The sequence below is a fragment of the Ambystoma mexicanum genome, chromosome 8 (assembly GCF_040938575.1).
Source record: "Ambystoma mexicanum isolate Mex_15411 chromosome 8, UKY_AmexF1_1, whole genome shotgun sequence".
NCBI classification, from domain to species: Eukaryota; Metazoa; Chordata; class Amphibia; order Caudata; family Ambystomatidae; genus Ambystoma; species Ambystoma mexicanum.
In genome coordinates, this window is record NC_090929.1 from 41,432,759 (window position 1) to 41,449,944 (window position 17,186).

At 47.4% G+C, this 17,186-nt stretch overlaps 1 protein-coding gene across 1 annotated transcript in view; it reads right to left on the minus strand.

The window, feature by feature from the left end:
• Positions 1-17,186, minus strand: part of PTGES (prostaglandin E synthase) — a 185,141-nt gene that overhangs the window by 130,975 nt on the left and 36,980 nt on the right. The window contains exon 2 of the mRNA XM_069609228.1: positions 12,093-12,175. Coding sequence (XP_069465329.1) covers positions 12,093-12,175 — 83 coding nt within the window. The remainder of the gene's footprint in view (positions 1-12,092; positions 12,176-17,186) is intronic.

Genomic DNA, 17,186 nt, shown 5'->3' on the forward strand with positions numbered 1-17,186 from the left:
ATGAAGGTCTCCATGAAGCTACCATTTCTAATCATGCTATGTTGCCTCAAGGCCCCTCCCTTAACACTACAACCCTACCATAGTACCAAACTCTAAACTTCCACAAGTGATTTCTGATCAAACGATTCTAGGAATACCCCACTCCCCGTTGTGTTCAGTGGTGAATTTATTAGACTTGGCAATACCTGATTTAAATCACGTAATCTCAGACATCTCCATTCACGCGAGTGTCTGCGAAATTTCTCATAGTACGAATAAGACATCTTCACCTAATTACTATGACAGGAGCTCTATGGACTCTACAGCGCATTCAGTGTCCTATGCTCACCCGACACTGCGTAAGCGCATAACATCTCAAGTTGGAACACCACAAACACAGGCGAACCACAGCACCATGTTGGAGAAAACGTTAACAGCAGTAAATACAACTATATTAAGCTTATTTAAATTATTTTAATCTTTAGATTCTAAAATGACAAAACAATCTGCCCAAATTCAATCAATAGCAGATTGGATGGTGTGAGAAATGATGACTAGAACAAGTAGTACAATCCCAACTGAACAACTCCAAGTTTGTCCAACATATATTCCTTCTAATTTAGGATGATTTAATCCTTCTAATTTAGGAACATCTCCTACAGTAAGAATGGCTATACCGTTGGTGCTACCCCAATTTGAGCAGGTTATTAGACACATAGGAGATCATTTGCAAAATAATCCAGTACTAAATGTAGATGGATCCTGGTCAAGCGTCGAGCAGAATAACTCTCTGCAACTGATTGATGCGGGACAGAATCCTTTAGATATATTCACTGCAAAGGGATCAAAAATAGGAAGACAAAACAGACAAAAGTCTAAACTGTTGGCAAAAAACCAACCAACATCAAGAGTGCTAAGACATTCATTCGTGCTGTCTGTAAGGCACCGACGAGCCCTTCAAAAGTCATGAGGTCAAAAACATTAGTTAAAGAAACAGTACCTCTGACGACCTCTGCAGATCATAAAAAAGGACAAGCCCTGGTGTATGAACCGTTAAATGATCTTATGTCGGTAATAGAGCAAGGCTACTCTAGTCAACCAGCATATACATAGTTATCCCAAGTCACTAAGCAAGGCTTACCAGTAGAAAAGGAGAAAGCAGTTATGTACATCAGAAAGGCAGTAGATGCCTACCTGATGGAACGTCACCAAAATCAATATCTAAGTGGGCCTACAAGAGAGATTGCAAAGAATTGTAAATTAACAGAAGTAGTCGCAGGTGAAGGGGTGCAGCACAGATCTTCTGTGCGGCAAGGAGATCACATGACAGCAGAGTCCCGATGACCTCATAGCTCATCTGCCCAGATATCAAATCAAACCAGATCACAGGATAACAATCAGGAAATCATCACCACTAAGAAACAAGAGGTGACTCGACCGGTGAAGATCACGAAAGATAAGAATCAGTATCAGAAACTCACACTGATAATGAAGTCTTGTGCGTTACCAAATAACAAATATGGCCGATGCAGAACTAGCATACTGAATATCTTTGCGGAAGTGCCGGCATTAGAAGACATCACTTCTGTCGATATAGAACAAGTGGAACCTTTGGAGGATATAGAGTTAACCATTGTTAGACTGTGGTTACCCTCAGGGCTAGTTATGAAGGCAGTTTGGAGCGTGAAGATGGACCTTTTCTGGTTAGGGTTCATCATAGCTCAGAATCCAGAGATGGGACAAGCGTCTCCATCAGTAGAACCGATCAATCAACTGGCCCCAAGTTACCTAACTTGTGAACATGCAATAATGCATCAGCAATTTGTGCGGCGAAATGAAAAGGCATAACCATCAGTAGAGAATCATGCGAAACAAATACACCTGGCGAGTTGGAACGCTCGCGGTCATTCACACCTCCAATCATTCACTGATAATCACATAGACAGATTTGATATTGTGGCTTTCCAGGAGACCTGGCTTACGGTTACCCCAATATGGGATAACCATGATATAATCTTACTGCCGGCCAAAACATCTTTTAAAGGCAGGCCAACCTCTGGCCTGCTGGTAGAGGTGAAAAAAATGCTGGTATTACCATATCACCATGGGCAAGCCCGAATAATTTTATGCAACTAGTCCAAATAAATTGCTTTGACCGAAAAATAGCCCTATTGAATTTGTATCGGAATCCGGCAGGCATAGATGTTGACAGATTGTATAAAGCACTGACAGCACTGCCTGATATTATTTCAATGACCGCGAGTATTTCCACCGCCATAATTACGGGCGAACTTAATTTGGATTGCATCAATTCTGGCCGCACGGCAAGATGTGGGGAGGTCATCAGATGGCAAACATTAATGACAGAGCGCAATTTCAGAATGGTTAATGGATCACTTCTAGGAGATGTTCCACCTAGGAGCGCATGGAGGAGAGGGAACGCTCAAAGCATGATTGATTCTATGTATCTAGAGGACGGTCTTGTCATGGCAGTAGATACATTGGAAATGATACACCATAGGCTTACTTTAACATGGTCCTGGCAACTAGGGTCTAACTTGTCACAGCCGGAATTTTATAGGCAGCCATTACTTATAAACTACGCCAAAACTCGTGTCCGCTGGTGTGAGGATAGTGTGAAACTTCTAAATAATACACTCATACAGCAGAATTCGGGGGGGCGCCACCGAGCAATACACAGAAATCTTGAATAATTTCAAGTAATCGTTAATGTAAACTCATATCAAGATCTTGCATCATAAACATTGCTTCGACCTGGAGATAAAGGCCAGGAAGGCAGAGTGGCGCAAAGAGAAAAAAGGTTTGCTGAAGCTTCCCATAAAAGAGAGATCTAGAGCCTTGAAGTCTGCTAAATCTCCATACCGCAATTGGCCGAGAGGTAGACGAGCATGGTGGTATCAACATGACAGCGAAGCCATGTTAGAATCTCTGCATAACAAAAACTCTGCATACACTTGGCGACTTTTGAATAACACACCAGATAACATGCAAAGTAGTAGCCACATAAATGGCGTTTCTGAACACCAGTGGTTAGAACATTATTCCACGCTGTATGCTGATCCAACATTCGATGCCATGACGCTCTCTCATAAATCTCTCGATATATGGAAATTACACTACACTGTTGAAATCATTGAGGATCGGATTAAAAAACGGAGTGGTTCTAGAGCGATGGGACCAGACATAGTAACTTTATGTTTAAAACAGATTCTCGAAATTGGGCCTGCATCCTGTAAAATATTTTTTAGAATGTTATCACAGAACAATCTCTTCCTCTGTCACGGTGTAAGTCATTGATACCCCAATTTTCAAAAAAGGTGATGGCTCATCCCCTACCAACTACAGACCCATAGCCTTGCTGGATGCACCTGGAAAAGTCTTTGCTCGTATTGTGTTATGAGATTTCAATGCTTGGACTAAGATGCACCAGCAACGGGATCCTAACCAAACCAGGTTTGTGGCTGGAATGGGGACAGGAATAAATCTTTTATGTCTTCTTCTTCTTCTTCTTAATTATCAGATGCGTGGGCGGACCCACGCAGGCGCTTCCCCATCCTGAAGGATGATGTGCACCAGACCCACCAATCAATACTTAGCTCACATAAACTCACAACTCCTCCCACCGCCCCGTTTGTCTCACAAAATCCAGCAGCACACTGCTCCTCCTCCTGCCTCTCACCCCGTCACCTCCCAGCAAAGCCCTCCCACTCATCTCAGCCACACCCAACGCAGACAACCGAACCCTCATCAATTCTCTCTCCACAACATGTCTCTCACACCTAAGCAAAAAATGTCCCACAGTCTCAGGCACCCCACACACTGCACAGTCCCTCGACTCATGGTTCCCCACTCGATACAGACAGTCATTCAGCCCCACATGCCCTATCCTCAACCGATTCAGCATCACCTCCTCCCCCCTCCTCCATTCCAGACTTCCCGCATCCACCTTCACCGACACTTTCCCACGGACACCAAACATCCACCTGCCCTTCACCCCACTCATCCACCTCTCCTGCCACTCATCCATGACCCGTCTCACCATCACAGCCTTCACCTCATCCACACTCAAAGGCAACCTCACATCAACCGTTGCCCTCCTCATACCTTCACCCGCCGCCAGATCCACCAACTCATTACCCAAAATGCAACTGTGACTGGGGACCCACGCCAACTCCAAATCCATTCCCCCACGCACACACCGATCAATCTTCCTCCTGATGTCCAAAATCACATCCTTCCTATCACCATCCCCTGCCACAATTGCCTGCAACCCACTTAATGAATCAGAGAACACCACCACCTTCTCATACCCCAACTCGCACACCCTATCAATCGCCAATGCAATCGCCACCAACTATCTTTTATGTCTTAATGTCATTAAGGAACAAGCCCTTTACACAAAACAACCAATCTATTTCTCCTTTATTGATCTCCACTCTGCTTTTTACTCGGTATCCTGGGTCCTTCTCATGACCATGCTTAGAAAGCACGTTGCCCATTCACTCTGTGCGATATAATCCATGCCTTCCATTCTAACACCTCTGTCCAGCGAAGACTGACTATGGAGGGTCTGCTTTCGACATCAATTCACACAGCAAGATGGCTCAAGCAGGGTTGCATCCTGGCTTCAGCCCTTTTTAACTTCTTTATACATGGTGCTGGAGATGCATTTAGTCACGTCACCTCTGACTCACCTAAATTAAATGGCGTACCAATACAAGCTCTATTTTACTCTGATGACTTAGTGATAGTTCTGACAACACTAATGGGCCTTCAAAAACAGTTGAATTGCCTGGCTCAATACATTGAAGTGAAACAATTGGTGATTAACTTGCAAAAGATCCAAGTACATGAATGCACTGCCTGCAAAATCATGCGGGGCAAAATGGTACGGAAAATTAGCAACGTGCGGATGGACGTAATATTAAACTATACCTATCTGGGGATGATTATAGATCGAGAAGCTCACAACAAAAGTCATCTCTTAAATCTAGAATGCAAAATACTAACCGCCATATCACAAACTAAGTTCATCCTACACAAATACGGCAAGTTCTCCATAACCCCTGCAATTACATATTATAAACAGAAAGTTACACCAGTGCTCCTTTATGGAATGGATACTGGAACTGTTTTACCAGATTTTGTCCTCAATAGACTGGAGGAAAAGTTCTGGAAACAAGTGCTACACCTCTCCCAGTGTCTCCCAGTAGCCCTGGTGCGATCTGAACTGGGCCTTGTTTCCTGAAATGCTGCATATCACTGGTGATTGTGTGCCTTGTGTAGAAAAGGTTTACTCTCTAATCAACCTGATACATTGCTTTAGATCCTATCGGGTTACATGTTCTCGGGTAATCATACCTGTCCTATTTCATGGACGATGGCCGTTTATAAAATCCTGGCTGATGCAGATGTTACAGTTGAAACCCTCCTACTCAATCCAGATCGTGCTAAAATGAAAATGTATCTTGCACATTGGATAGAAACAAGCAGAATTTGTTTAACATATAAAAACTTTGCAAAAAATCCTTTCGAAGTAAAAAAGCTTGGAGCGATGGAATCGTATCTAAGTAGATCTCCACCCCCCACTATTAGATCTGCTATTCTTCGATTTAGATTGAACATGTGGCCGACTCGAGATTTAATGGTTGATCGAAAGTTACTACCAGTCCATGAAAATGTTTGTCGGTTCTGCAAAGATGCAGCACAGAAAGAAACTTGACAGCATTTAACAATGCACTGTAGTGCATTGACAGCAGAAAGACAAAAGTATTTTGCTGAACAGGAACAGTGCGCCCAACTTTGCGATGGCAGTTGCTCCTGAAAACCTCTTCCATGAGCATTAGGATAGCAACAATACATTTTCTGTCATCATTGTCACTGAGTGATTGCATTTGTCACCAGGGAAGTCATTTCACCAAAATGCCAGCGGTGGCGGAAGTGACATCACACGACCCTTGACATCTGATGACATCACCCCGAAGTGACATCACGGGAATCGATGGAGCACAACCTTTCACCCCTTGCCAAAATAGGAAGTGGTATCACATAACATTGTTTCTGAGTACACTACGAAAAATATGGTTACGATACCACTGTAAAGTGATGTACATTTCATACATGAATGGATCGCCATATGTATCGTTAGTATCAGTCCGTATAGGCCCACATTACCAAACCACTGTGAATGCAAGCAGACATCCAAGGCCAAACGATAAGGATGTGCTATTATAAGCGCTTCATATAGAACAAATATACATGCAATATCACCCAACCTGTGTTGGTACTCATTTTATCAACCTCAGCAGGATGAAAGGCTGAATTGTCCTTGCTGGGAGTCGAACCTGCAGATCACACACACATCGCAGTAGCCAGCGCTCAACCCACAGAGCTTTATTACCGGCTATAGCTATGATATGATATGGCATTTATAATGCGCCTATACACAAGTGTTTCAAGGCGCTATCTCAAAACCAGCCATTCCAGGAACAAAGAGCCAATGTAAAAAAATACAAAAAATGTTTTATTTGGTGTTTTTCTTTTTAGAGGTAGAAAGGGAGACCACGGGGGTAGCAAGAGAAACCTCAGGGGTCGCAGTTGCGACCCCTGGCGATACCTAAATGATGTCCATCTGAGTCACCCTCAGTATTAAGCAAGCAGTACTCCACTGTAACTGTAGAGGAGTCACCCTTGGTATTAAACAAGCAGTACTCCACTGTAACTGTAAGTCATCCTCTGCATTAAACAAGCAGGACTCCACTGTAACTGTAGGAGAGTCACCCGTAGTCTAAAACAAGCAGGACTCCACTGTAACTGTGGGAGAGGGACCCTCATTATGAAACAAGCAGTACTCCACTGTAACTGTGGGGGAGTCACCCTCAGTATCAAACAAGCAGGACTCCACTGTAACTGTAGGACACTCACCTGCAGTATTAAGAAATCAGTACTCCACTGTACCTGTGGGGAGTCACACGCAGTATAAAACAAGCAGTACTCCACTGTAACTGTAGGGGAGCCACCCTCAGTATTAAAAAAAGCCGTACTCCACTGTAACTGTGGGGGAGTCATCCTCTGTGTTAAACAAGCAGCACTCCACTGTAACTGTGGGGGAGGGACCCTCATTATGAAACAAGCAGTACTCCACTGTAACTGTGGGGGAGTCACCCTCATTATGAAACAAGCAGTACTCCACTGTAACTGTAAGTCATCCTCTGCATTAAACAAGCAGGACTCCACTGTAACTGTAGGAGAGTCACCCGTAGTCTAAAACAAGCAGGACTCCACTGTAACTGTGGGGGGGGACCCTCATTATGAAACAAGCAGTACTCCACTGTAACTGTAGGACACTCACCTGCAGTATTAAGAAATCAGTACTCCACTGTACCTGTGGGGAGTCACACGCAGTATAAAACAAGCAGTACTCCACTGTAACTGTAGGGGAGCCACCCTCAGTATTAAAAAAAGCCATACTCCACTGTAACTGTGGGGGAGTCATCCTCTGTGTTAAACAAGCAGTACTCCACTGTAACTGTAGGGGAGCCACCCTCAGTATTAAAAAAACCCGTACTCCACTGTAACTGTAGGGGAGCCACCCTCAGTATTAAACAAGCAGGACTCCACTGTAACTGTAGGGAGTGACCCTCAGTATTAAACAAGCAGTACTCCACTGTAACTGTAGGGGAGTGACCCTCAGTATTAAACAAGCAGGACTCCACTGTAACTGTAGGTAGTGACCCTCAGTATTAAACAAGCAGTACTCCACTGTAACTGTAGGGAAGTGACCCTCAGTGTTAAACAAGCAGGACTCCACTGTAACTGTAGGGAGTGACCCTCAGTATTAAACAAGCAGGACTCCACTGTAACTGTAGGGAGTGACCCTCAGTATTAAACAAGCAGTACTCCACCGTAACTGTGGGGGAGTCACCCTCAGTATTAAACAATCAGTACTCCACTGTAACTGTAAGGGAGCAACCCTCAGAATTAAACAAGCAGGACTCCACTGTAACTGTAGGGAGTGACCCTCAGTATTAAACAAGCAGTACTCCACTGTAACTGTAGGGAAGTGACCCTCAGTATTAAACAAGCAGGACTCCACTGTAACTGTAGGGAGTGACCCTTAGTATTAAACAAGCAGGACTCCACTGTAACTGTAGGGAGTGACCCTCAGTATTAAACAAGCAGTACTCCACTGTAATTGTAGGGAAGTGACCCTCAGTATTAAACAAGCAGGACTCCACTGTAACTGTGGGGAGTGACCCCCAGCATTAAACAAGCAGTACTCCACCGTAACTGTGGGGGAGTCACCCTCAGAATTAAACAAGCAGGACTCCACTGTAACTGCAGGGAGTGACCCTCAGTATTAAACAAGCAGTACTCCGCCGTAACTGTGGGGGAGTCACCCTCAGTATTAAACAAGCAGTACTCCACTGTGACTGTAAGGGAGCCACCCTCAGAATTAAACAAGCCGTACTCCACTGTAACTGTGGGGGAGTCATCCTCTGTGTTAAACAAGCAGCACTCCACTGTAACTGTGGGGGAGGGACCCTCATTATGAAACAAGCAGTACTCCACTGTAACTGTGGGGGAGTCACCCTCATTATGAAACAAGCAGTACTCCACTGTAACTGTAAGTCATCCTCTGCATTAAACAAGCAGGACTCCACTGTAACTGTAGGAGAGTCACCCGTAGTCTAAAACAAGCAGGACTCCACTGTAACTGTGGGGGGGGACCCTCATTATGAAACAAGCAGTACTCCGCTGTAACTGTGGGGGAGTCACCCTCAGTATTAAACAAGCAGTACTCCACTGTGACTGTAAGGGAGCCACCCTCAGAATTAAACAAGCCGTACTCCACTGTAACTGTGGGGGAGTCATCCTCTGTGTTAAACAAGCAGCACTCCACTGTAACTGTAGGGGAGTGACCCTCAGTATTAAACAAGCAGGACTCCACTGTAACTGTAGGTAGTGACCCTCAGTATTAAACAAGCAGTACTCCACTGTAACTGTAGGGAAGTGACCCTCAGTGTTAAACAAGCAGGACTCCACTGTAACTGTAGGGAGTGACCCTCAGTATTAAACAAGCAGGACTCCACTGTAACTGTAGGGAGTGACCCTCAGTATTAAACAAGCAGTACTCCACCGTAACTGTGGGGGAGTCACCCTCAGTATTAAACAATCAGTACTCCACTGTAACTGTAAGGGAGCAACCCTCAGAATTAAACAAGCAGGACTCCACTGTAACTGTAGGGAGTGACCCTCAGTATTAAACAAGCAGTACTCCACTGTAACTGTAGGGAAGTGACCCTCAGTATTAAACAAGCAGGACTCCACTGTAACTGTAGGGAGTGACCCTTAGTATTAAACAAGCAGGACTCCACTGTAACTGTAGGGAGTGACCCTCAGTATTAAACAAGCAGTACTCCACTGTAATTGTAGGGAAGTGACCCTCAGTATTAAACAAGCAGGACTCCACTGTAACTGTGGGGAGTGACCCCCAGCATTAAACAAGCAGTACTCCACCGTAACTGTGGGGGAGTCACCCTCAGAATTAAACAAGCAGGACTCCACTGTAACTGCAGGGAGTGACCCTCAGTATTAAACAAGCAGTACTCCGCCGTAACTGTGGGGGAGTCACCCTCAGTATTAAACAAGCAGTACTCCACTGTGACTGTAAGGGAGCCACCCTCAGAATTAAACAAGCAGGACTCCACTGTAACTGTAGGGAGTGACCCTCAGTATTAAACAAGCAGTACTCCACCGTAACTGTGGGGAAGTCACCCTCAGTATTAAACAAGCAGTACTCCACTGCGACTGTAAGGGAGCCACCCTCAGAATTAAACAAGCAGGACTCCACTGTAACTGTAGGGAGTGACCCTCAGTATTAAACAAGCAGTTCTCCACGGTAACTGTAAGGGAGTGACCCTCAGAATTAAACAAGCAGGACTCCACTGTGACTGTAGGGAGTGACCCTCAGAATTAAACAAGCAGTACTCCACTGTAACTGTAGGGAAGTGACCCTAGTATTAAACAAGCAGTACTCCACTGTAACTGTAGGGAAGTGACCCTAGTATTAAACAAGCAGGACTCCACTGTAACTGTAGGGAGTGACCCTCAGTATTAAACAAGCAGTACTCCACTGTAACTGTAAGGGAGTCACCCTCAGAATTAAACAAGCAGGACTCCACTGTAACTGTAGCGAGTGACCCTCAGAATTAAACAAGCAGGACTCCACTGTAACTGTAGGGAGTGACCCTCAGTATTAAATAAGCAGTACTCCACTGTAACTGTAGGGAGTGACCCTCAGTATTAAACAAGCAGTACTCCACCGTAACTGTAGGGGAGTGACCCTCAGTATTAAACAAGCAGTACTCCACCGTAACTGTGGGGGAGTCACCCTCAGTATTAAACAAGCAGGACTCCACTGTAACTGTTGGGTAATCGCTGACATAATTAAATGGTTCTTTGTTATTTTGCTCGCTTTACGATAAGTTTGTAAAATGCATTTTTAAAGACACATATCTTAAAGTACCCATAATGCAGCGCTCTGGGCGGATCTATGTTTTACCACCAAAGCCATCATAGAACCTTGTCACTGGGGGCAGAGTGTCAGTTTATCGAGATGGCATACCTGCCCTAGGGTTGTGTCTGACTTCCGGTGCCACTTGGCTCAATGTGTAACAGTCACACAGTCACAGAGGGCAGGGCGAATGCAGAGGAAACCTTTCTTCCGTGTTCCCATCCCTGTCCCCCACTTTCTTTTATGAATTCCCTATAACCCACCCCTCAAAATGGCTACTGTGGTCCTGTTGTCACATGTTTTAAATGTCCCCTCATCCATAATTCTTGTACCCCTGCTCACCCTTGGAGTAACAGCCCCTCTCACTGTGAGTGCGTGGACCCTTGTTTTCCAAAGCAGGACCGTCCGCTTCTTGATGAGTGCTTGGACCCCACTTCCCTCTAGGAGTAATGCCCCCACCCCCGATGAGTGCTTGGACCCCACTTCCCTCGAGGAGTAGTGCCCCCATCCCCGATGAGTGCTTGGACCCCACTTCCCTCTAGGAGTAGTGCCCCCACCCCCGATGAGTGCTTGGACCCCACTTCCCTCTAGGAGTAATGCCCCCACCCTCGATGAGTGCTTGGACCCCTATTCCCTCTAGGAGTAGTGCCCCCACCCTCGATGAGTGCTTGGACCCCACTTCCCTTGAGGAGTAGCGCCCCCATGCCTGATGAGTGCTTGGACCCCACTTCCCTCTAGGAGTAGCACCCCCGCACCCATTGAGTACATACACCCCACTTCCCTCTATGAGCAGCGTCCCTACCCCTGATGAGTGCTTGAACCCAACTTCCCTCTAGTGTAGCACCCCGCCCCGCTGAGTGCCTGGACCCCACTTCCCTCTAGGAGTAGTGCCCCCACCTCCCCCATTGAGTACTTACACCCCACTTCTCTCTATGAGTAGCGCCCCCTCCCCCATTGAGTGCTTGGACCCCACTTCATTCTAGGAGTATCGCCCCACCCCCGATGAGTACTTGGACTCCACTTCACTGCAGGAGTGGTGTCCCCTCCCCTGAAGAGTGCTTGGACCCCACTTCACTCTTGGAGCAGCACCCCCGCCCCCACTGAGTGTTTGGACCCCACTTCCCTCTAGGAGTAGCGCCCCCACCTCCCCCATTGAGTACTTACACCCCACTTCCCTCTATGAGTAGCGCTCCCGCCCCCGTTGAGTTCTTGGACCCCACTTTACTATAGGAGTATCGCCCCCACCCCCGTTGAGTGCTTGGACCCCACTTTACTCTAGGAGTAGCGCCCCCGCACCTGTTGAGTGCTTGGACCCCACTTTACTCTAGGAGTAGCGCCCCCACCCCTGTTGAGTTCTTGGATCCCACTTTACTCTAGGAGTAGCGCCCCCGCCACCGTTGAGTTCTTGGATCCCACTTTACTCCAGGATTAGTGCCCCGTCCCCGTTGAGTGATTGGTCCCCACTTCACACTAGGAGTGGCGCCCACACCCTATATCAGTGCTTGGACCCCCTTTTTGCCCTAGCCCACTTCAGAAGTTGGCCTAGATGAGGAAGGTGACTTCTAGGGGTACTTACCTCCTGCAGCGCTCCACGTCTGGGTCTTTGCGGAAGAACTCCAGGCCGCCGTGCCTGATGGCATCTTCTGGGTTGGCGAATGCCTGTGAACAACAAACAGATCACTGAGTGTTTCTACCCATGTTAATGTGCTACCCACATTAATGTGCCACCCATGCCGGGCTGAAGAAGTGTGGGGCCTATTGCAAGATGATGCTTGGCGACCCCATTGTTTAGAGCGGACAACAATCTGAGGCACTTGTGGGGTGCATACATTACAATAGCGACAAACATAATGTTAATAGACACTGATTATCATGAGAAAGCCGGTCAGCAGGGAGCTTAAACACTAAATGCCCACTGAAGAGCTATAAACCCTTCTTTGTCAGCAAGTGGCTGATGTGGAGGAACCAGTGTTAGAAAGCAACGACGTGATAACACTTCTGTATATCCCATGGGAATTGACGCCGGAAAGGGCTCCAGGAAACACAACTTGTAAGGCGAGCACTGCAAAGCCCCAGAATAAAATTGAGAAAGGAATATATTGCTGTGTTACAAGACTGCTGACTGGCAACAAGGGGGCAGTTGCTGGGGCACCCTGTGGCTTGAGGCCCCTTTCATTTGAAAGTGTTGAAAGGCCCTGATGCCGTCCCTGGTGCTACCCATGGTAAGGGGCTTTCATTGTATTCTTTTCGTGCAGGAACAAGACCTAGAGTCCACTAAAGGCTCACATTCTAAAACGCCTTTTATTGATTTAATAGGGAATTATGAATGGGCATCGATCAGGTTTGACTGAAACTGCTTATACTGAAATGTAAGACTTATTTTGTATCTCAATGTATGTTTTTAAAGCATGATTGGAACTGTTTTGTAATGTAAGATTTTCGTATGTTTTATGTATAAAGGTTTGATATAAACCATATATACAATAGAAAATAAATACAGCTGAAGGATCGCAATTGGCCTGATCACCTAGGAAGTGCCCAACCTTTCCCTGGGGTATCAAAACCACTGCCCTATAACACATTTCATTCAGATGCATTCCAAGTACATTTTTAATCTGCCCTTTCTGTAGTATGTCTACCTTTCCTTGGCGAGGCACAATGTCTTGCCCTGTACCCGCTCCATCCTTGAGGAATGCCACCGTCTTTAGTTTGCCCATTGCATGTTTTGGATCTGTCCATCAGATAAGTGCCCATGATATGATTTGGTATATGATATTTTATTTATATAGCGCCTATAGACAACGTGTTTCAAAGTGCTTCTAGGCAGGGAAGAAGCAAGGGTAAAATACAATGGGCCTCATTATGAGACCGGCGGTAGCCTGCTGCTGGTATCATTTTCTTTCCAGCGCCCAGGAATGGGCAATTACTGGGGCATTACGTCGGAAAACATTTCTCCCCATTCCCATTTGAGTCCCATTGGACTCAATGGGAATGGGGATGCCGGATGGACCAGCGCCATTCGTGAATGGTGCCGGTGCATCCGACATGGTCTGCTCGCGAGTGCCGGTCTGCCTGCCAGGTCATTCCTGGCAGGCGAAAAGGCACCCGCGAGCAGACCTCATAGTTTGCCGGTCTGGTAACATCGGTACCAGCAAGCTTACTGGTATCGTTGTTACTGTACCGGCAAACTCATTATGAGGCCTAATGACATTCTTACAAGGCCTTGAGACATTAAGAATGGGCAAAATAAAACTATCACACTAGGCCTGACGACATTTCTGATACTGTAAGAGCATTAAACACAAAAGAGGGGAGCCGGGGGGGAGGGGGTGGAGGGGAACAAACAATAGACTTTCATACTAGGCCTGACGACATTTCTGATACTGTAAGAGCATTAAACACAAAAGAGGGGAGCCGGGGGGGAGGGGCTGGAGGGGAACAAACAATAGACTTTCATACTAGGCATGATGACATTTCTGATACTGTAAGAGCATTAAACACAAAAGAGGGGAGCCGGGGGGGAGGGGCTGGAGGGGAACAAACAATAGACTTTCATACTAGGCATGATGACATTTCTGATAGTGTAAGAGCATTGACTATGGTAGAGGTAGGGGGGAGAAGAGGAGGATGTAGGCAGAGAAAGAGAGAGGTAGGGTCAGCCTGAGAATAGGATGAGTATAGTGAGCAGAGGTAAGGCCAACGAATTTCAAGTGTCCTGGAGCAAGCATGGAGGACAGAAGAAAGGAGAGGGGTGACCGAGAGGGTGGGGGAGGGGGAGAGACAGGTCAGGCAGTGGAGGCTCAGACGGCATACCCAACTAATTGAAGCATGGGCAGGTGGAGACATGCAGCAGCTGGGCACATACTGATCAGAACTGAGGCATGAGGCACGGGCGGGTAAAAACATGCAGCAGCTGGGCACATACAGGTCAGAACTGAGGCACGGGCAGGTGAAACATGCAGCAGTTGGGAACATACAGATCAGAACTGAGGCACGGGCATATAGAGATCAGAACTGAGGCATGGGCAGGTAAAAACATGGAGCAGCTGGGCACATACTAATCAGAACTGAGGCATGAGGCACGGGCGGGTAAAAACATGCAGCAGCTGGGCACATACAGATCAGAACTGAGGCACGGGCATATAGAGATCAGAACTGAGGCATGAGGCATGGGCAGGTAAAAACATGCAGCAGCTGGGCACATACAGGTCAGAACTGAGGCACGGGCAGGTGAAACATGCAGCAGCTGGGAACATACAGATCAGAACTGAGGCATGAGGCATGAGCAGGTAAAAACATGCAGCTGCTGGGCACATACAGATCAGAACTGAGGCACGGGCATATAGAGATCAGAACTGAGGCATGAGGCATGGGCAGGTAAAAACATGCAGCAGCTGGGCACATACAGGTCAGAACTGAGGCACGGGCAGGTGAAACATGCAGCAGCTGGGCACATACAAATCAGAACTGAGGCACGGGCATATAGAGATCAGAACTGAGGCATGAGGCATGGGCAGGTAAAAACATGTAGCAGCTGGGCGCATACAGATCAGAACTGAGGCACGGGCATATAGAGATCAGAACTGAGGCATGAGGCATGGGCAGGTAAAAACATGTAGCAGCTGGGCACATACAGATCAGAACTGAGGCACGGGCATATAGAGATCAGAACTGAGGCATGAGGCATGGGCAGGTAAAAACATGCAGCAGCTGGGCACATACAGATCAGAACTGAGGCACGGGCATATAGAGATCAGAACTGAGGCATGAGGCACGGGCGGGTGAAACATGCAGCAGCTGGGCACATACAGATCAGAACTGAGGCACGGGCAGGTGAACCATGCAGCAGCTGGGAACATACAGATCAGAACTGAGGCACGGGAATATAGAGATCAGAACTGAGGCATGAGACACGGGCGGGTGAAACATGCAGCAGCTGGGCACATACAGATCAGAACTGAGGCACGGGCAGGTGAACCATGCAGCAGCTGGGCACATACAGATCAGAACTGAGGCACGGGCAGGTAAAACATGCAGCAGCTGGAACATGGAGATCAGAACTGAGGCATGGCAGGTGAAACATGCAGCAGCTGGGCACATACATATCAGAACAGAGGCACAGGCAGGTGAAACATGTAGCAGCTGGGCACATACAGATCAGAACTGAGGCATGAGGCACGGGCGGGTGAAACATGCAGCAGCTGGGCACATACAGATCATAACTGAGGCACAGGCAGGTGAAACATGTAGCAGCTGGGCACATACAGATCAGAACTGAGGCATGAGGCACGGGTGGGTGAAACATGCAGCAGCTGGGCACATACAGATCAGAACTGAGGCACGGGCAGGTGAACCATGCAGCAGCTGGGCACATACAGATCAGAACTGAGGCACGGGCAGGTAAAGCATGCAGCAGCTGGGCACATACAGATCAGAACTGAGGCACGGGCAGGTAAAACATGTAGCAGCTGGTCACATAGAGATCAGAACTGAGGCATGAGGCACAGGAAGGTGAAACATGCAGCAGCTGGGCACATACAGATCAGAACTGAGGCACGGGCATATAGAGATCAGAACTGAGGCATGAGGCATGGGCAGGTAAAAACATGTAGCAGCTGGGCACATACAGATCAGAACTGAGGCACGGGCATATAGAGGTCAGAACTGAGGCATGAGGCATGGGCAGGTAAAAACATGCAGCAGCTGGGCACATACAGATCAGAACTGAGGCACGGGCAGGTGAACCATGCAGCAGCTGGGCACATACAGATCAGAACTGAGGCACGGGCAGGTAAAACATGCAGCAGCTGGAACATGGAGATCAGAACTGAGGCATGGCAGGTGAAACATGCAGCAGCTGGGCACATACAGATCAGAACAGAGGCACAGGCAGGTGAAACATGTAGCAGCTGGGCACATACAGATCAGAACTGAGGCATGAGGCACGGGCGGGTGAAACATGCAGCAGCTGGGCACATACAGATCAGAACTGAGGCACGGGCAGGTAAAACATGCAGCAGCTGGGCACATACAGATCAGAACTGAGGCACGGGCAGGTAAAACATGTAGCAGCTGGTCACATAGAGATCAGAACTGAGGCATGAGGCACAGGAAGGTGAAACATGCAGCAGCTGGTCACATAGAGATCAGAACTGAGGCATGAGGCACAGGAAGGTGAAACATGCAGCAGCTGGTCACATAGAGATCAGAACTGAGGCATGAGGCACAGGAATGTGAAACATGCAGCAGCTGGGCACAGCCAGTTAGTGGGAGTCTAGAAGGGTGAGGAAGAGGAGGTACAGTGTCAGATGAAAGGAAGAAGAGTCGAAGAAGATAGGTGCGGAAAGCTGACCTTCTGCAGGTGTTTGATGATCCAAGAAGTCAGTATGTCCAGAGCACTGAAGGTTCAATGAAGTCTCTGTGGACACGAAAAGGTGTACAATGGGAACTCTCAGACCCGGCAAGGCAACGGACAGGGAACAGACAGAGGCCTTAGAGGTGGGCTTTTGAGAGGGGGCCGGCATTTGCCTGCCAGCTTTCGGATTGGCCAATTCCAGGACAACAAAGGCCAATCACGCAGCAGCCAGCCATCTTTGAAGGTAGAACGCACAAAAGCCGATGATACGGCCAGACATGTGCAGAGGATGCCCGTGGTACGCACTCACCGCAT